The following is a 21,060-nucleotide window of genomic DNA, read 5'->3' on the forward strand; positions in this document are numbered from 1 at the left end:
AGTGAGCCGACATCGCGCCACTGCACTCTAGCCTGGGCGAGAGAGCAAGACTCCATCTCAAAAAAAAAAAAAAGATGTAATAACTTGATTGCTTTTAAAAATTTAGGAATTACAGAAAAATATATAGAGGTTAAGGAATGAAAAATCACCTGAAGTCTCACCACTTACAGGTAACCCAGAATATTTTGTTAAACATGATTTAGGATATCTCTCTCAAAACTATATTCTTTAAAGTGCTTCTATTTTGCCCCTCCTATCACCACTGATCACTACCTATGTGTGATTTTTGTATCCTGCTTTTTTCATGCAATAACATGTAACAGAGAGCTTTCCACATCAATAAACAAAGCTACATATCAAGAGTTAGCAAACTTGTTTGTAAAGGAACAGATAATAAATATTTCAGGCCTCTGGACCATTTGGTCTCTGTTGCAACTACTCAATTCAGCCATTACAGTACAAAAGCAGCCATGACAGCTAACATTACATAAACTAATTCATGTATAGAAAGTACATACATTAGTGTGTGTGTCTGTGTTCCAATAGAACTTTATCAACAAAACCAGGCAATAGGCTGAATTTGGCCTTTGAGTCATAGCCTGCCAACCCCTACTATGTATCACCATATATAATGGCTTCACAGAAATCCATTTTATAGATATATCATAATTTAACTAATCCCTTATTAATAGACATTTAAATTCTTCCCAAATGTTCATTATATTGGAAAGAATGCTGTGAGAATTACTTGTAAAAACATTTTTTTTTTGAGACACGGTCTCACTCTGTCTGCCAGGCAGGAGTGCAGAGGCATGATCACAGCTTACTATAGCCTCTACCTCCCAGGCTCAAGCAATCCTCCAACCTCAGCCACCTGAGTAGCTGGGACTCCCGGTATACGGCACAACACCTGGCCAATTTTTGTATTTTGTTTTTTGTAGAGACAGGGTTTTGCCTTGTTGCCCAGGCTGATCTTGAACTTTTAGGCTTAAGGGAGTTAAGCCTTCCAAAGTTCTGGGATTACAGGCATGAACCACCACGTGTGGTTCTATAAAAACATTTTGATGTAATTGTTTGATTATCCACTTAGAATAGCTAAAATCCTGAATCAAAGAGTAGACTCATTTTACAATTTGGAATATAATGTTACACTGCTTTCCAGAAAGACTATACCAATTTATATTCTTGCACCCAATATATAAGAGTATCTGCTTCCTCAGATATTGACCAATATTGAATTTATCAGTCTCCACCTAAAATAACAGAGTACTGTTTATATTCATATTTTTATTTAATGTATAGTGACTATATATATTTATACATCTATTTATATCTTTTATTGGTTATTTTACTTGGCTACTTTTATTTATTCTTTATGAACTGCTTTTGTGGCATCTATCCATTTTTCTATTGGAGCATTTATTTTTCCTGTTGATTCTTAAATGCTCTTTATATATTAAAGATATCAACACTATTTTTAAATTATGTTAATTAGCTTTATACAGTCCAGTACTTTCTTTCAATACTGATTTTTTTGGCAAAGTAATTTAAAAAATTTTGAAATCAAATCTGTCAATTGCTTATTTTATACTTTGCATACATGTTATGCTTTAAAGGTCCTTTTTCAGCCCCATCAATATAAAACATAGTTTCCCATATTTTCTTAAAGTTCTGGCTTTACTACTTATATACCATGTCACTTATTTGTGCATTTCCTCGTCTGTAAAATGCAAGCAGAGGGTACCTACCTTATTTATTCAATAAACCATTACTGAGCACCTACTAAAGTGCTACCTGACACTTGGTAGTAGCCAGGAATATAGCAATGAAAGAGAGGGGCCAAAACCCCTAAACTAGTAGGGTTTACCTTCTGGTACCCACATTTATTTATAGACTTATTAGAGGAAATGATACATGTAAAAACCTATTTGCCATTCTGCTTTGCTGGATCCTTGGGTCTTATTCTGTACTCTCTCTGCCTAGAATGTACTTTCTCTTTTCAACTGAACCCCTTTCCATCCATTAAAGCATGGGTCTCTCCACAACAAAAGTTTCCATGTAATTCTGGTCACCCCTGAATTTATTCCTTTCCTCCTGGCTCTCCCCTCCTCACTAGCAGGCAAGCTTTCCAAAGGCAGTGGCCAGGACACCTTCACCTCTGGGTCCTTCCCTTGTCTGGCTCAGGGCCTTGTCCCTTACTAGGTCCCCTATTGGGAATTTGTCAGTGTTATTATTGACAAAGGGACCTACTCAAAAATACCTTCGTTACACAGTCTACCAGAGAATGTGAATAATTAGCTAAACATATAATTGCCCATTGTGATCCATGTAAAGAAAGAAAGAAAATGACAGGGCATATGGCAGGGTTCTACATGTACAAAGGCTGTCAAGTGGGAAGCATCATGGAAAATTCGAGGAGCTAAAAGAAGACCAGTGTGGCTTAAGGGAGAGGAGTGGCAGTGAAGGGTGGTGTAAGATGAGGTGGGAGAGGTGAAGAAGCCATCTCAGGTAGGCCTTGCAAGTCAGGGTGGAGGTGTGGCCTTCATTGTGAGAGCAACAGGAAGCTTGGCTGGTTTTAGAAAGAGGAGTGACACATGTGGAACAGAATATCAGAGCTGGGTTCAAGGCTCAACGCCACTAATTTCTTGGCTCGAAACCTGCATAAGTCACTGAGCCTTAGTTCTTTAGTCGCTGGGTAGAACTAACTGCCCCTCCACCACCTCCTTTGACTAGAGGCTCCCAGGAGACACACAGCCAGCTTTAAAAACTGTATAGCCCTCAGAATGAAAGAAGCTGCCATTAAGATGCAAATGTCTTCTAAGAGAGCTGAGCCTCTGGGCAGAGAGGAGAGGCCAATGGAATTGGTGCTGGAGTCTTCAAGATTTCAATCAGGGCTCCCAGGATCTTAGCAAGTTCCATAATCTCTCTGGGCTTCAGTTTCTTTTGTAAAATGAGTATGGGATTCAATGAGTTGACAAATGGAAAGGGCCTATTACATAGTAAGTACTCAAAAATGATAGTTACAACTATTACTACTGCTATGGCCACTACTACTTTCCCACAACTAGCCCTCTCCTGCTGCAGAGAACTTACACCAGTAACACAGTTAGAGCAACGCCCCCCAAGAGAGTGCTCCTGAAATGGCTGGATTTCCTGCCAAGGGGAAGAGGAGGAGTCCACTTTGGAGAGGGTAAGCAGGCTCCGAGGAATGGGGACTCTGCTGCCTGAACATTCTCTGCAAGAGGACAGAGGGGACTGGAGGCCAAAGAAGTGGAACAGGAGTCAAAGGGGAGTAGCCATTGTGGCATGGGTAACAACCAGCTATGATGCCACGGTTAAAATTTCAAGACTTCAATAAAGGATGGTCTAGTCTCTCAAGTTTCCTCTCCTTCTATGCTAAAAGAAGACTGGGAAAAAGAAAAAAAATTCCAACTGCCCTTCCCAGCTCTCTTCCTAACACACGTGCATACATGTGTGCAGGCACATGCATAGAACACACAAAACTTGCACATTATCGCTAGTCACCACCTTACAGCAACTGAATGGAATTTTCCTTTTCATAAAGAATGCCAAAAGACTGCTGTATTCCTAAATTCTTAGAACCAATTTGTCCCTGTCCACTGGATTTAATCTTTCCAAATGGATAAGCTATTACCGTGCCCTTGGATTGCAAAGCTCAGCTTTTTCTGTTTTTAGTTTTGTTTCCAATTTTAGCTCTTCCAATCACTGGAGTTGGCATGGTTTGAATAAATTGCAGTGTTGGTATAAATATTAGCTGGTTTTGCTGGACTAGCTAAGGCAACCACCAAAAAGTTGTATTTGTCTAGTGAAAATTGCAAGGTAAGGGTCTTATTTTCTTGCTAATTGTGGGTATGAGCATTAAGCCCTTTTAGGATAGCAAATACTTGTTCTACAGGTGAACAATTGTCTACCTCAGTGATCTCTTAAGTTTCTAAATGACTGGGTAGTTGAAGAAAACTTAATAAATATTTAGTGAAGGCAAATGATACACTCTTAACCCTAGTTTCAAATTTAATTTGAAGCCTATCTGTTCTGTGTTTCAAATATCCTGTTTCTAGTCTTGATTCTTCCATAACCAGCTATGTGATCCTGGAAGTACCTTAACTCTTTATTTGAAAAATAAATATGGTGTCTAAATGTTTCAACAATGTCAGCGACATGAAAGACAAAGAAGAGGTAAGGAATTGTTCCAGATGAATGACAGCTAAATGCAATACATGATCTGGAGCTGGATCCCCACACAGTCAGGGGGAAAAGCAATAAAAGACATGATTGGATTGATTGACCAAATTAGAACATGGAAGGTAGATTGCTACATTTCCTGCAATTGATAACTGTATTGTGATTATGTAAGAAAATGTCCTTCTTCTTAGGCAATACACACTGAATTATTTAGGGCACAAGGAATTATTTAGTTGATGTTTACAACTTGCAAATGGTTCAGAAACAAATATGTATATTCATACATATGTGTGGTGGGGAAGTAGAGAGAGAAGGAATGACAAAGTAAATGGGGCAAAATGCTAACCGGTAAACAGTATATCTAGGGGTTCTCTGTAGTATACTAGAAATTTATTTGTAAGCTTAAAATTATTTCTAAAATTGGGAGGCTGAGGCAGGCAGACCACAAGGTCAAGAGATCGAGACCATCCTGGCCAACATGGTGAAACCCCGTTTCTACTAAAAATACAAAAATTAGCTGGGTGTGGTGGCATGCACTTGTAGTCCCAGCAACTCGGGAGGCTGAGGCAGGAGAATTGCTTGAACCCGGGAGGCAGAGGTTGCAGTGAGCTAAGATCAGGCCACTGTACTCCAGCCTGGCAACAGAGTGAGACTCTGTCTCAGAAAAAAAAAAAAAAAAAATTCTACATAAATGAATACATGAATAAAAGGATTGGACTACATTATAAATAAAGTTCCTTATTCTAGGATTCTATGGTTTGAAGAGGGGTGATTGTTGTAGCTGTTCTTCATGAACTCAAAAATAGCATAAAGAAGGTACCAAGCACATGGGCAGGATAGGAGAGCTCTTCTAAGGGCCCCTGTGGAGTGAGACAGTGAACACATGTGGTAGAACAGGTAGTCTCCTTCATCAGGTGTGTAACTGGAAAGTCTAGTTCTGAGATACATATCTGCAGTGGTGGCTCAAGGGAGTGGCCCAGCTTCAACAGAGTCTTTCTTGCCTTGTGCCTTCCTTTTCTTTGCTGGCTGCGCAAACGGCAGTAAGCTGACCATGGTGCCATCAGAACTGATGCTCTGCCCTCTGCTTCTCATTTAGGACCAAGGCTTCAGGCCTTCAGAGGAAAAGAAGGGTCCATCATTCCCTCATCCCGGGTCCCCACTGATGAACATCAGCTAAGAGCACTGTTGGGTGCTTTCAGCTTTGTCTTTCTCTGTTTTTTAAAAGTCTCCTTTCTCTATTAGCCATTCCAAGTATTTACATGGTCTCATTGTCGATAATATTCCCTTTCACATGTAGACTTCCCAGGGTACCATTTTTCTACACTTCTAATAGCTGGATCATCAAACGCTGAAATCTGAAGTCCAGTGAACCAGTGGTGAGGGAGAAACCTTACAGGCATATGTATCCTTGGAAGTAAGGGAGCTAGGTATTTCAGTATTATTTGCAGTTGAAAATGTTTTGTATTTTTCTTTTTGAGACATCTGAGAAACACAGGTCAATGTGAATAGTCTTCAAACATGTGAAACAGGGGTAGACACAAAGATCTCTCTACTGCCATGATGCACTCCTGAAAGGCATAAGCTGGGTCTCACTCCCCTTGTACTGTTTGTAACACCCAGCTGTGATGAGTTCAAGAAATGAAGCAACAAGCCACCCTGCCCCCTGCACACTCAGCTGTGACAGACACTGAACTCACAGGTTGCAAAACCAGCAAAGCAGGGCACACACGCCTTCCCTTCAGGTGGACCTACCTGCGTGGAACCACGATCTGCTCTTGTTATTTGTGGAGGAAAACTGTTAGTAGTCAGAGGAAGTGGTTTGCCTGGCCTTAGAAAGGTCTTTCTAGCCTAATAACTCTCTGTGGGTATTTGTATAATGCTCAAGAAGATAGATACATCCAATAATTCCAAACTAGAGAAATCATTTTTAAGAACAATAGTTGAGAATACAGTGTGAAAAACATCCGCCTGCGATTTAAATGGTTTTGAACACCAATGCAAACAGATGGAGTTACCAGGCAATTAAATTAGAACAATTTGATCAGTGTGCTTTCGAATTTCTGCCTAATGTTAATGAAACAATGCTTAGAAAACCAACGTAACTAACTCTTGCAGATGCTGACTGAGAATGGGATAAGATCCTCAGAAATAGAAGAGCACAGTGGCTGGACATGAAAGGGAGACTCGCCAGGAGAATATGCAAATGTGCTTGAGGCTGGAGAAAATCAGAGAAAAGTCAAAGAAAGGGCAAGGGAAATGTACACACTCCAGCTCTTCTTCTCAAGGCTTCCAGACAAATCTCAGATGAGCACAACCCCAGTTAGCTTTCGCCCCGCCCTACCGTGTATATCACCACAGGATGTGCAACAAAAGCAGCTGGAAAGAAGAACAGAGCAACTAGATTGCAAACTGCCTCCCAGAGTGCCTCTAAAATGTCTGAATGGTGAGATAGGTTAGTTAAGCCACCCTCCAATGATACCTATGATCTGCTCATTGCTTGCTCCATAGTAAAATCCTAGTACATTTGGATAGAATAAAGCATCCTTGAAAAATGAATCTACAGAGTTATAAGTTTTAGACAGAGGGTTGGGGCCAAGCTAACAACAAGGAACTAAATTTTCCCCTTTGACTCCATGAAGATGATTGTGCTGGTGGCAAGTTCATGCTGGTGGGCAGACCATTTAAACTAGAGCAGTACACTGTACCTAAAAGAAGCTCCCTCTCTGATTGACATATTTCCTTCAGAAACCATTGAAAATTGATGTGCCAAACTTCCAATGGCTTGGTGAGGTTTTTCTCAACTTTCCAAACAATGAGAATCAGTCAACATCAGTACAGAAATATTTTTACCACGACAAAGTTTTTGTCGTTGTTTTGTTTTTTAACTTTTTTTTTTTTTTTGAGATGGAGTTTCACTCTTGTCACCCAGGCTGGAGTGCAATAGCACAATCTTGGCTCGCTGCAACCTCCACCTCCCAGTTTCAGGTGATTCTCCTGTCTCAGCCTCCCGAGTACCTGGGATTACTGGCACTCGCCATCACACCTGGCTAATTTTTGTATTTTTAGTAGAGATGGGGTTTCACCATGTTGACCAGGCTGGTCTCGAACTCCTGACCTCAGGTGATCCTCCTGCCTTGGCCTCCCAAAGTGCTGGGATTACAGGCATGAGCTACCATGCCTGGCCTGTTTCGTTTTATTTTACAGTCAAGTCTGTTCATATTGGTTTATTTGCAACTCAACTCCTTGAAGACAGCAAATAGGAGTACTGGCTGCCCTCTCCAATGGGCAAGTGAATTCAGTATAAAGATCAAGAAAATGCCAAACACATGTAACTTAATTCTCCTTGAAAACCAGAAATGCTGGCATGAGAATGAGTTCTTAAATCTAGGGTTTTTAAAGACAACAGTGTGGGAAAATAGCGCACTACCCCGACAATCACTGAGCACCACTGTGTTGCTCAATTGTTTATGGGTAAGTAAGCTTGCTTGTTTATTTTGAGACATCATGGGATAGTCTGAGGTGAATGTTCTCCATTGCTAAATCAAAAGCCAACCATGGCAGCAATATTGCAGAAACTTCTCAGAGAGTTCCCTGGACCGAGAGCTTCCATGGTGTGTGCTTTTTAAAAACATCTGCAAATTCTTTGAAACTGCTCCCATCAAGAAATGGAGTCTAGTTTTCCTTCCCTTGAATATAAGTCAGATTTAGTGACCTGGTTCCAATGAAAAATACAAGGTTGGAAATGACATGATGTGACTACTGAGGCTGTTTATGAAAAAAGATGCAGCATCTCTCTAGCACTATCTTGAAATGCTCACCCTTGAAATGCAGGTGCCATGTGATGAGGAGGCCACGGCCAAGTAGAGGGGCTGTGGGTGTTCCAGCCGACAGCCCCAGCTGAAGTCCCCGCCAATAAGCACAAGCAGCATCAGCCAGCTGATTTTCTTATCTCTCTCCTTCCCTCCCTCCCTCCCTTCCTTCCTTCTCCTTCCTTTCTCTCTCTCTCTCTCTCTCTCTCTCTTTCTTTCTTTCTTTCTTTCTTTCTTTCTAGATGGAGTCTTGCTCTGTTGCCCAGGCTGGAGTGCAGTGGCACAATCTCGGCTCACGGCAACCTCCGTCTTCCAGGTTCAAGCACTTTTCCTGCCTCAGGCTCCCGAGTGGCTGGGATTATAGGCATGTGCCACCACACCCGGCTAATTTTTTTGTATTTTTAGTAGAGATGGGGTTTCACCATGTTGGGCAGGTTGGTCTCGAACTCCTGACCTCAGGTGATCCACCCGCCTCGGCCTCCCAAAGTACCGGGATATAGGCGTGAGCCACCACACCTAGCCTGATTTTCTATATATGACTTCAACCATGTGTTGAGGACTCTAGACACTATGTGACTGCCCAGCTGCCATATAACTGTAACCACACAAGAGACCCTAAGTGAAAATCATCCAGCCAAGGCCAATCAACTCCTAGAACCATGAGAAATAATAATAATAATCAATAAATGTTGTTGTCTTAAGACAGAGGTCTGCAAACTATGGCCTGTGGGTAAAATGCGGCCTGCAACCTGGGTGTATGTTGTCGTATAGCCCATGAGCTAAGTAAGTATGGCTTGGTACATTTTTAAAGGATTATAAAACAAAACAAAATGAAGAAAAACTTGCAGAAAAGATCATATGTGGCCCTCAAAGCCTAAAATATATATTCTCTGGCCTTTTAAAGAAAAAGTTTGCCCACTGCTGTCTTAAGCCACTAGACTTTCAGATGCTTTGTTATACAGCAACAGGCAATTGGAACGTGTAGTGCCTTTGGGACATGGAGAACTGAGGGGCAAATGCTGGATTGATAGTGTCATGAAAGTCACACTGAAAAGCTATGCCCAACTGTCATCAGCAAGTCAATATTATTCTATCAATAATTGCTATCATACTCTCTCTCTCTCTCTCTCTCTCTCTCTCTCTCTCTCTCTCTATATATATATATATATATATATATATTTAAAGACAGGGTCTCACTATGTTGCCCAGGCTGATCTAGAACTCCTGGGCTTAAGTGACCCCCCCCAACCTCAGGCTCCTGAGTAGCTGGGACTATAGGCATGCACCACCATGCCCAGCCATTACTAAAATTTCACAAACACACTTGCTCAGTCAAAGTAAAAGTGATGGTAATGATTTATCAACGAAGGAAAATATCTGAGACATTTATCTTAGATTTGATTGAGTTGAACTTCAAATTCTGAGATACTCATTAATATGTTTAATTATAGTAGGTAGCATTTACTGATTCTTTACTGAGTACCAGACATTGTTCTAAACTATATAAACTAGTTAAACCTCATGTCAACCCTTATTTCCATTTTACATATGAGAAAACTGAGGCACAGAGAGGTGGTCTAACCTGTTCAAGATCACAAAGGTCATAAGTGTGGAGTCAGGATTTAAATCCAGGATGGACTCCTGCATGTAGCAACTTAACCACTACACTCTGTTGTTCCTCTCCAGAAAATGCCTAATACACATGGTCTAAAGAATGCAGCTGGCTTCCAGGAGAGGGCATTGACCTCTCTGGCTGGATTTCTCTGGATGCTAGCCAAGGGTGCTGTCTATACACTTAAGAATGAGGCCTGGAACTTGAGTCTCCATCCATTTCCCCTGGATCTAGGCTCTTCAACAGCACTAAGTCTTCTGTTTGGAGGATCCCAAGTTCCCAGACTAGCCCCAAATTATGGTTGGTTAAAAGCTGTGCCTTCCAAACCATCTAAGTCTTCCCCGCATGTTACTCTGGTTTCTGTCAATCAACACATGGAACATTATGCTTCCCAAGGAAATGATTGTCATGGGAGATGCAATATATGCTTTTCATTGCCAGTCTGTGGCTAAACTAAATCAACAGACTAATCGAGAGCCAATCATATCGAAAGGATACTAAAACCATTATTAGAACCAGTGGTCATAGAGAATGAAATAAACAAGTATCAGTTTTCCTTATCTGGGAAGTGGAAGTGATAATACCCATCCTTATGAGTTATTGTGTAGACTAGAGCCAAGATATGGGAAGGACCTAATCCAGTGTCTGGCATTCAAGTAATGGCTATAATTATTGTAACACAGAACATGCCTCTCTTTTAGAGAACTGATGATTGGACAGTGACTTTTCATTCAGTGACTGGAAAAGCTGTTAATCACAAAGAAAGGTCTACATTCATGAAACAAGACAGAGTAAGAGCTGCTGCTTGCCCGTCGGGTCACACATTTTCCATCTCCCATTGTAATAAGCCTTTTCCACACCATAGAGTGTTGTTTTAATTATTTATAAAAATGGCTCCATCACATTCTTTTCTCCAACTGCACTTGACACAAATAACTGGAAACCCACCTATGGAAAGGGCAATGCCCTGAGGGTAGCCATGTGCTGAGGCCACCTCTGCACACTGACCAAAGGCAGGGCACATCACCGGTCTACTCACCAGAAAGGAAAAACAATGAGGCGGCTGATGAAAAATATGGTGGAGAAGATGAAAAACAGGGTGTTACAGGTCTGCGTCCATCCAGCATAAGAAAACATCTTAGCAGACTGCAAAGAAAGAAAGAAACTGCAGATAAAGTGACAATAGCCTATATTTTTAAAGTTAAATTTATAAATGAAATGATATGAGGTCTGGAATTTGCTTCAAAACAATCTGGGTGGAAGGTAGGGGGTACAGGTGGGGCAATAGATAAAACAAGACTGGCCATATTGATAACTGCTAAAGCTGATGAGTCCATTATGTGATTTCCTTTATCTTGCCATATGTTTGACATTTTGAATAATGTAATGTTTTTTAAAAATATATTTAAATGCCTGTAATACCACTCATGTCTTTTGAAAATACTTTAAGTTAGCATAATCAATTTTAGCATGCACTTCATGTGGGCATTTATTTCATATCTCCATTTAACTGGGAGGAGAACTGGACTGAAGAAAGGCTGGGACAAGTGGGAAATCCTGAGCTGGGCTGGGAATGCTGCAGTCAAGGAGGCTACTTCAAGGAAGATGAGGGAAGAGGCAAAGTTGGGAGGCAGCTCTCGGGGTCCTGAACTGGTTGAAATAAAGTTTCAAGCATTTGATCTTTCCTAATTCTTTTATGCTAGTCTATACTGCTCATATTATCTGTGTTGAATAGAAAGAACTGTAGAAAGGGTTGCTGAGTGTGGTAGAACACAGTTAATTGATAAGCACTCTCTGGTGCATTATCTAGCAGTGTCCAGGGCTGAAGAGGGAAGTTTCTGGTGGGAATAGAAAGTGGGAGTCTGGGAGCAGGAGGTAGGAGGAGTTGCTGGGGCACAGATTACTCTTCTAGGGAATGTGGCTTAGACTTGGGCAGTTTCAGAACCAACTTCATCCCAGAGGCTCAGGGCCCTTCCAGAGCAAGAGAGGCAACACATTTACATTCCAGGAAGGGTTCACATGGCATCTTTCATATTTTGCCATACTACCAAGGGGTGAGAATATGGCCTGACTGTGGAGTTGGCAGAGGGCCCCCAGGGAACAGCTTCAGTTGCTGACATAGAGAGGTTGGTGTGCCCGGTGGGTGGGAGACGGGTGTGGAGAGAAAGGCCCAAATTCAGAGTGACTGTAACAGAGTGGGAAGCTGGTGGAAGGATCAGGGGCTAGCTGGGTGGGAAGCGAGGGATGTGCACAGGCATGTGAGAGGATCCCTGTGAGTCCATTTGTGAGGGTGAAGTAGCACACTTTTGGGCAAAACATACACAGAACATATTCTGGATTGTGTAATGATGAAACGGTAGACAGCAGCCCCTCTGCTTGCTAAGTATCAGTCAGGATATTGGGTCCTGGATCCAAACGTGACCATGTGGAAACTTAGAGGATCAGGAAGATGCATGAAGAAGGCAAAAAAGGTCACTCACGAGTGAGAATGGTAGATGTGAAGGCTGTTTTTTCTCCAAACGAAAGAGCTAAGAAATGACCCCAGTGTCTTGAGAAATATGAAAGATGAATAGGCACCATCTCAAGGAAGCCAGGGGCAAAAGTTGTGCCATGTCTGGGTTCAATTAGAACTTGATTGTGAAAACAAACCCTAAAACACACTATTCAAGTAAGCCACGGGCTGTGCACCCTGGGAGAACATCACAAATAGGCCCCTGCCACCACTTAATATTTTGTCTACCACTAGCTGATGGGAGGTACCAGCCTTGCTCATTGAACCTCACATCAGATCATGACTTGTGGATCGAGAATGATTCTCAATCATTAGCAACATGAAGCTGTTCTTAAAGTTTGCCCATGAGGGAACCTCTAAGATTGGACAGTTCATTTTTCTTCTTCTTCTTCTTCTTTTTTAACCTAAGGACCTCAGAACGTTTTCAGGTAATAATGAGCTAAACTTCATCACATACCCCAACGGACAGATATGACTTCTCATGTTACAGCTGGGGCTAGAAAACAAAACAATAAGTGATTTGTCCAAGTCACTTAGGGAATCATGTCACATCAATGAAAGGGTGGGGAGGGTGGCAGGGCAACCCCGTGTTTATTCCCAGGGTGAACATCTAACTCCCCTTTAATAACACAATGAAGCTGTTTTTACATTGGACACACACCAAAGGCAATTGAATATGAGGGTTTAGAAGCGACAGAGTAGTATAAAATTCTTAAGTCAGGGCCCATGTGGTGTTAGTCTTCTGTCAGGATTACTGAGACACGACCAGAGAAGGAGGTAATCACACCAGCGAGGGCTGCATCCAGAGAGCACCATACAGAAAAAAACGGCACAATCCCTCTCCTGCTAAGTCATTTGTTGCCCTGAAGCACATATAATAATCTTGACCTTTAGAATGGGATTTACATGTCTAATTATGATTACATACAGGGTAAAAACAAAATTCTGTACACAGGGGATATTTTAACAGTGGCCAGTTGCTTTGAAATGGCTGCAAATGACTTCTGGTGACTTCTACACAGGCTTTGGTAAATTACAGTCCAGCCCATGGGCTAAAGCTGATCAGCCCTTAAGAATGATTTTCACATTTTTAAGAGGGTATTTTAAAAAGCAGAAAACAAAAAACAAAGAAGAATATGTGACAGCGATCATATGCAGCCCACAAAACTAAATTTACTATCTGGCCCTTTGCCAAGAAGTTTGCTAAACCCCAACCTAGAAGAATAAGATTCTATTAAATTTAATTTCTTCCATATCGACCTATATTCAATTGTTAGCCCTTCAAGAAGTAATCCCAAATATGAAATGGGTTAGCATCATTTCCCCTGGATTCATTATGAATGAGAATATTTAAATAAATAACTCAGCAGTTCTGGGAATTGTTGCTCTAAATACATCAAGAGATCTGGCAGAGAAGGGGACAATTCCATCACTGCCTGGGGTCAACAGGAATCAAAACAGAACAGAAACAGGTCCAGAAAACAATCCCAATGTGGCTTTGTTTCTTCTATTTTGTGTGGGGTGAGATTAGGAAGACTCTTGTTTTAATGTTGACGCCTTCAGAAAACATTCTAATCCCTCTTCCTCCCTTAGAAAATGAGGGTCTTAAAAAAATCATCTTACACTCCTTAAAGCAAGGGATTGGGCTGGGGGAGGGGAGGGTGGGGGAGCGTGAACATTCAATGGGTATTCAAGCATTGGCCTAAGTGAAAAGACGGTGCCATCCAAATTTGGGAATCCTCAATGTCATAAATCCAAGTTTTCCTTTTAGAAGATTAGAGTCCATTCCTTCTTCAAATATCCCATCTTACTTCCTGAGTGAGCATGTACATGCAACTTTCAGGAGTGGAATCCCACAAATTAACATATCTCTAGTACCATGGAGAAGGATTGAAAGTTAAAACTAAGAGGTTTCATTTCTGTAATCTTGGAGGATCTGGGAATCTAGACATATTCTCAGAATTTGGGTGTTTTCAGGACAGAGAGCCCTGCTAAATTGCTCACAATTACTTCTGTGAGCAGTTACGGAAACCCAGGACATGGTATTGTCATTAGTTTTTTAATGGCAAACATTTACCTCCAGCCAAACGTCAGCCACATCGTGTACAATCATCACGAGGGTCCCACTGCGAATATAATTAGCACACCAAGAGAAGCTCATCAGACTAATAGCAGCCAGGTGGTGGATGATATGAGCTAGAAAATCCTATAAGATGAGGGAAAATGGAAGCCATTAAGCAAATGCATTTATTTCCCAATCACTGGAAGACATAACAATAATAATAATGAGACCAATAACTTACATCTGCATGTTTTGAAATTTATAAAATGATTTTACTTTAATTCCTAAATACAATCCTTGTGAGGGAGCTAAGACAAGTATTATTCTTGTTGATGAAGTCATTTAACTTTCAGATACCATCCCGCACTGGATATATGTATACACACACGCTGCTCCCCAACACACAATAGATGCATACACACACAAGCATATTCCTGTGTACACCTACAGTTATTGTTTATCCCCTGCCTATTCCCCAAAAAGAAAAAAAAGATTGATATAATAAATCTACACAACCATTAAATAAGTTAGTGCATACGAAATAAGACAATCTAGCCTAAGGAAAGCTACTGTCACTGAGTATAATAAAGACTTAAAGGTTTTCTGCAAAGAAAATACACAAATGGCCAATTCACACATGAAAGCATGCTCAATCATTAGCCATTAGGAGAATACAAACCAAAATCACAATGAAATGTACTTCACATCCACTAGGATGGCTATAATAAAAAAGATGAACAATAACAAGTGTTGGCAAGGATGTGGAGAAACTGGAACTCTAATACAGTGCTGGTAGGAATGCAAAATGGTGTAGCTGCTTTGTTAAACAGTCTGACAGTTTCTCAAAAGATTAGACATAGAATTACCATATGGCCCAGTAATTCCACTCTTAGGTGGAATGAAAACATATGTTCATGCAAAAACTTGTGTATGAATCCACAGCATTACTCATAATAGCCAAATGGAGGAAACAACCCAAATGTCCATCAACTGATAAGAGGATGAATAAAATGCATCCATCTGTACAATGGACTATTACTTAGCAATAAAAAGTAATGATGTACTGATACATGCCATAACATGGATGAACCTGGAAACATTACAGTAAGTGAAACAAGGCAAACATAAAAGACCACATATTGTATAATTCCATTTATATAAAATATCCAGAAGAGGCACATCTATAGAGACAAAGGAGATTTATGGTTGCCAGGGGCTGGGGAGGTTCAGAGAAACGGGGAGTGACTGCTAAATGGTATAGAGTTTCTTCTTGGGATGACACAAATGTTCTAAAATTGACAGTGATGATGATTGCACAACTCTGAATATATGTTAAAAACTACTGAATGTATACTTTAAATGGTTTAACTGTGTTATATGTGGATATCTCAATAAAGATGTTTAAAAAACTTAAAGATTTCAGCTTCCTCATAGCCAAAGTAAATACGATACCAATAATAGCTCAATTTATTGAGCACTTGCTGTATATCAGGAAGTTTCTTTTTTTTCTTTTTTTTGAGACAGAGTCTTTCTCTGTCACCAGGCTGGAGTGCAGTGGTGCGATCTTGGCTCACTGCAACCTCCACCTCTCAGGTTCAAGCGATTCTCCTGCCTCAGCCTCCCGAGTAGCTAGGACTACAAGCATGTGCCACCACACCCGGCTAATTTTTGTATTTTTAGAAGAGACAGGATTTCACCATGTTGGCCAGGATGGCCTCGATCTCTTGACCTCATAATCCACCTGCCTCAGCCTCCCAAAGTGCTGGGATCACAGGTGTGAGACTCTGTGCCCAGCCCAGGAAGTATTTTATACAGATTAACCTGTTTAATTCTCACAACAAACAGAGGAGATAGGAACTATTTTTAGCTTCATTTTATAGATGAGGAAATCAAGCTTACAGAGTTTAACCAACTAGCTCAAGATGTTAGTGTGTGGTGAAGCCAGGAATTCAAACCCAGGAGACCTGACTCCAGGGCCTGTGCTTTAGCCACCTCCCAATAGCTTTATGTTTCTGAAGATACATCTTTATAAGACATTTAACATATATTTATAGTTAATTTTTAAGAAGGTGTTCAATGCACCTGTAAATAAAAGGGAAGTCAACTACAGCAAAATCAAAGGTGGGTGAAATACATGATCAACCTACCTGTATATAAACACTTTCTAAAAAATGATTATTTTCAATTCTATCCCTTGAAAAAATGACTCAGCCAATTAAATTTTGATGTATTCCTAGCCTAAAGTTAGTATAGTTAATCTACAGCTATTATTGAGTTATATGGAAATGGAAATTATTTCTATCAGATATTTTCACAGTACATTCTTATACTTAGATTTCTCAAGTCTTAAGATGTCCAGTTGACTGCAATGTGTCTCTTATAATGGCCACCATCACTCAACACAAACATTTAATCAAGCTAAACTGGTTTATCTAATATTAAATGTCATTGTATTTACCATACAAATTTTGCTACAAACCAGCCTTTTACTTACGGTGTAGTTTATGAAGCATATGCCAAGAGAATTTATCATTTGATCTGAATTGCTTATATATACGACAAAATCTTACGATTGCATTCAGGATTTAACATGGTTTGCCGGATTAGTAATTAGGAATCAGTAACAACCAAACCATTCCTAAAATACCTCACTTTGTGACTTCAGAAGTGGCATTTAGCATGCCTGTGACTGAGTTTCCCTGCAAATAAAGCAAAGCTAATAATGCCCGAAGCAAGGTTTCCTCATAAATATATTTGATGAATTAATGGGAAAATGTTTTCAATGTCTTTGAAAATATCAAAGAGTTGTATATGAAGTGGTTTTGCAATCAACTAAAAGATGTGGCTGCAGAATTGATACTATGAACATATTTCTTCTTTGCACTGATGGACATTAAATTCCCAAGAAACAGACACATAAAGGAGATATTTTTTTCTTATTGAACAGAGGTGGAGCTTCAAAGTTAAAGTTTTTATAATGTTTCACTACAAATGTTTACCAAGGCACCAAAGCATGAGTATAATTAGCAATATTCTATGTACTATAAAGCACACAAAAGCAATGAACTGGACCCAAATACACAGAAAAATACAACTTAAAGATTAGAATTTGGGGCAAGGAGATGGGAATTTTTGAAGAAACTGATAAAGGAGCTTTGTAAATAAGACACTTACCTTTCTCTTGACATCAAAGCCAAGTCTAAATAACAGAGACCAATAAAAACTCATTTCTAAAATGTAGTACCAGTACTGGGATGGCAGCAGGGGCTGAGGAAAAGAAGAGTATTCATTACTTTAAATGCCATCATAGAAGCAACTCATTTTAATGCACTAAAACCTACTTTTATACCTATTTATATCCCACCAGATTCCATAAAATAACATTGATTTATATTTTAATTTATATTTCAACGAAGGAATTAAAGATAATATTTCAAGGCATTTTATTTCTAAAAGGGTAGACAAGGATTCCAAACCCAAGTTGAATGTTTTGTTTAAAAAACTAAATATGATTGCCACAGGTGTAAGTGCCTTCAGTTTATTCAGAGTCAAGTTTAAATTTTTAAAAAAATTAAAAATCTTTACTTAGGAACAATGGCAAGTCTTTTCTGCTGGTCCTACAATTTACTTTGATTAATGTTTCTTGAATATTACTCAAAATCTGATGTCTTAATCTCTTTTCTGGTGACAGGCTGGTGGTCAGAATTAGCCCATTCTAAAATGCGACAGTAATAAAATATGCATAATTGTTTAAGAACTCTAAAAATATCTTCTGAATAAAATAATAAAATTTTGATAGCTAGAATTTTCTTAACAATTTTATAGTGGGAGAGGTGGTGTTTATTTGAGCTAAGTTGAGACATTCTATTACTTGGTGTACCCAATGAATGTTGCCTTCTGATATCCAAGCCCTTGTGCAGTCTCCTCCAACACTGACTATGGACTTGATCCTGGTCTTTGGTCAAGGAGACATAAGTAAATGTGATGCAGCAGAGACTTTATAAGTACCATGTAAGAAACCTGAGCCATCCTGCTGAAGAGGCCACAAAGAAGAGAATCAAGGTGCTGATTGCCAATGCTATGAATGACGTCACCATAGACTTGAGCCATTCCCTAGCCAGCCTCCCAATTGTCTGAAAATGCATGAATGAACTCAGTTGACACCACATGGAGCAGAAACACTGCCTAGCTGAGCCTAGCCTAAATTGACAATCAAATCAAGAGAAAATAAATGGTTGTTGTTTGAAGGCACTAAGTTTTGGGGATGGTTTGTTATGTACCAACAGATAACTGATACACCTGAGAAGATATGAGTAAGTTGGAGACAGAAGATGATAGGCCTGGGGTTTGGTCTAGCTAATTCTTAGGTCCCTTATTGTCTAATTTTATTTAATTCTTTAATGCTGAGGCTAACGTATAACTAATTTTTTTGGTCAACTCCTCATCCTTGATAAGGCCATAAAAGAATGAGACAGAGTTTCTGCTTTCTTCTATGACAGGACTGTATGAGACTAATCCTCCTATTAAGAACAGCTTAAAAATCTGGATAAAGGACAAGAAAGAATGTCTGTTTGAAGACATCAGAGAGCAAGTAGGACTTCCAGAACCTGTGGAGTCAAGTTCCTAAAGAGAAGAAAAATGCACTAGAGGGAACCCTTTATTTCAAGTGAACCCTATTTCTCAAGAAGTACTGTAGGCCCTAAGAATAAATTCAAAGAAGACCATCCTATACATATCATAAATTCTGCATATGCCAGTTTATAAGCAGGATGGAGCCCAGAGACTAAGAAACAGCAGAAGTTGAGCAGTAGTGGCTGTAATATCAGAGTGCTAGGAAGCAAACTGGTGTTCAGGTTGACTATGGAAAAGGAGTCATGGTAAGCGCTGTAATATTTTATTTGAAATCATTGAAGAAGAATACCCTAGAATAAGGGTAAGTTGTGAATAGACTTGCCTTCACAAAGACTGAAGTCTACCTTGAATCAGCTCAATCAAGGATTAAAGGTGATCTGCCCCCATTCTAACACCTAACAGAAGTGAAAGTAAGTCCTCTGTGAAGGAAGATAATATCATCCTGACCATCTATACTTTTTTGTATACAATGTCTGTCATTTAATCAAAAGCTATCAAGCATAAGGAGACAGGAGCAAGAGAGAAAACAGATCCACAGGTGGTCAAGAGATGAGACTTATCAGACTTTGACTTTAAAATAACTTCAAAAATAGCTTAAAAAATAGCTTAAATTTCAGTAGAGAACTGGGATCCATTAAAAAATAAAATAAAAATTTGAGAATCAAAAAATATAATAACTGAAATTAAGAACTCAAAAGATGTGTTTAATAGTAGATTAGACATGGCTTAAGAAAAGTACCAGTGAACTGGACAATAGGAAAGTAGAAAATATCCAGAATAGTGAAGTGTCTGACATTTTACCCTAGTTGCAAGTTAACAAGTTAGTTTGCCACAAGTTCCATGAATGCTGGTAGAAGATAGTAGACACCTTTGTAGACAGCAGATAGTTTATGACTCACAGTAATAGCAGTATCCAGAGTATCAGTATTTGGGCCAATCCTTCCATCCCTAATCCCCACAAGGCTAAAGGTCAGATGATAACTGCACACATAGTGGGTTGTGTTATGAGAAGAACCCTGAGCTAGAGAACCTGACCTTTTATAACAGACAATAACTTGCCTACTCTCACCTCTAGAGGGAGACATTATCTCTATCTCCTATGGCTGTTTGCTATACAAACATCCTTGAAAAGATCATCTAAAACAAAAAGCAGTCATGCTTGAATTCTCAGCATGCAAGAGACTTATGTAGAATTGTCTCTCAACAGACTGAAGCACAGAGAGGCAAGAGAATGGAAAATATTCTTTAAAGCAAAAGAGACATATGGGGCCTAGTGTAAAGGTCTAGTATATTAGCACATTTATAACTGGAATTTCAGAGGAGTCTGGAAAGAGAATGGAACAGAAGCAATGGCTAAGAATTTTCCAAAACTGACTAAAGACATCAAGTCACAGATTCAAGATGTTCTACAGACATTAAGCAGGATAATTTCAAAGATAAGCACATTTATGTATATCATAATAAAACTGAAAGACAAGACAAAATATTAAAATCAGCCAAAAAGAGAAAAAAGGTATTATGTTCAAAGACGCAAAACTAAAAGTGACAGCTGAATTCTTTTAGAACTGATGAGATCTAGAAGACAATGAAATAACATCATTTAAAGTGAAGGAAAATTACTGCTAATCTAGAATTCTATACCCAGCAAAAATATCCTTTAAAAGTCAAAGGCAATATAACATTTTTCTGACAAACAAAATCTGGCATACCCACCATTAAAAAAAATAGCAAAGGTACTCCTTCAGCTAGGAGGATAATAATCCCAGATGGAAACATGGAAATATAGGAAGCAAGGAATAGCACAAAAAGGGTAACATGACAGATTTACAAAACAATAATAGCAATGACTTCTAAGGTTTTAAATATTAGAAGGAGGAGGGTGCATGGTGTATTCTAATTACCTTTCAGTGAGTGGAAAGAGGTAAGAACACCGATTTGTATCAGCCTGTAATAAGTCAAGGACATATACAGTAATGTCCAAGATAATTACTAGAAGAACAAAAGTATGTGTAACTGAAAAGTCAATATAAGGGATGAAAAAGAATAGTATTTTTTTTAATTACTTGACCATAGAAAAGCAAGAAGGGAGTACAAAAGAAAATGCATCAGGTGGTATAAGTAAAAAATAAATAGTAAGATGGTAGATTTAAACCCAAATATGTAATTACATTAACTGTAAACAAACTAAAGGAATGAGACAAATGAGGGTCAATAAGGATGAGGAAGCTCA

The 21,060-nt window shown here is 39.4% G+C and overlaps 1 protein-coding gene across 3 annotated transcripts in view; it reads right to left on the reverse strand.

The window, feature by feature from the left end:
* CERS3 (ceramide synthase 3) overlaps window positions 1-21,060 on the reverse strand; it is a 127,907-nt gene that overhangs the window by 53,268 nt on the left and 53,579 nt on the right. For all 3 annotated transcript variants that reach the window (XM_063716752.1, XM_063716753.1, XM_024232615.2), the window contains 3 exons: window positions 17,373-17,465; window positions 14,214-14,342; window positions 10,664-10,770 (listed from right to left, as the gene is read on the reverse strand). In XM_063716752.1, the coding sequence (XP_063572822.1) occupies window positions 10,664-10,770; window positions 14,214-14,342; window positions 17,373-17,465 (329 nt within the window). The remainder of the gene's footprint in view (window positions 1-10,663; window positions 10,771-14,213; window positions 14,343-17,372; window positions 17,466-21,060) is intronic.

This window comes from Pongo abelii, chromosome 16 (assembly GCF_028885655.2).
Source record: "Pongo abelii isolate AG06213 chromosome 16, NHGRI_mPonAbe1-v2.0_pri, whole genome shotgun sequence".
Lineage (NCBI taxonomy): Eukaryota > Metazoa > Chordata > Mammalia > Primates > Hominidae > Pongo > Pongo abelii.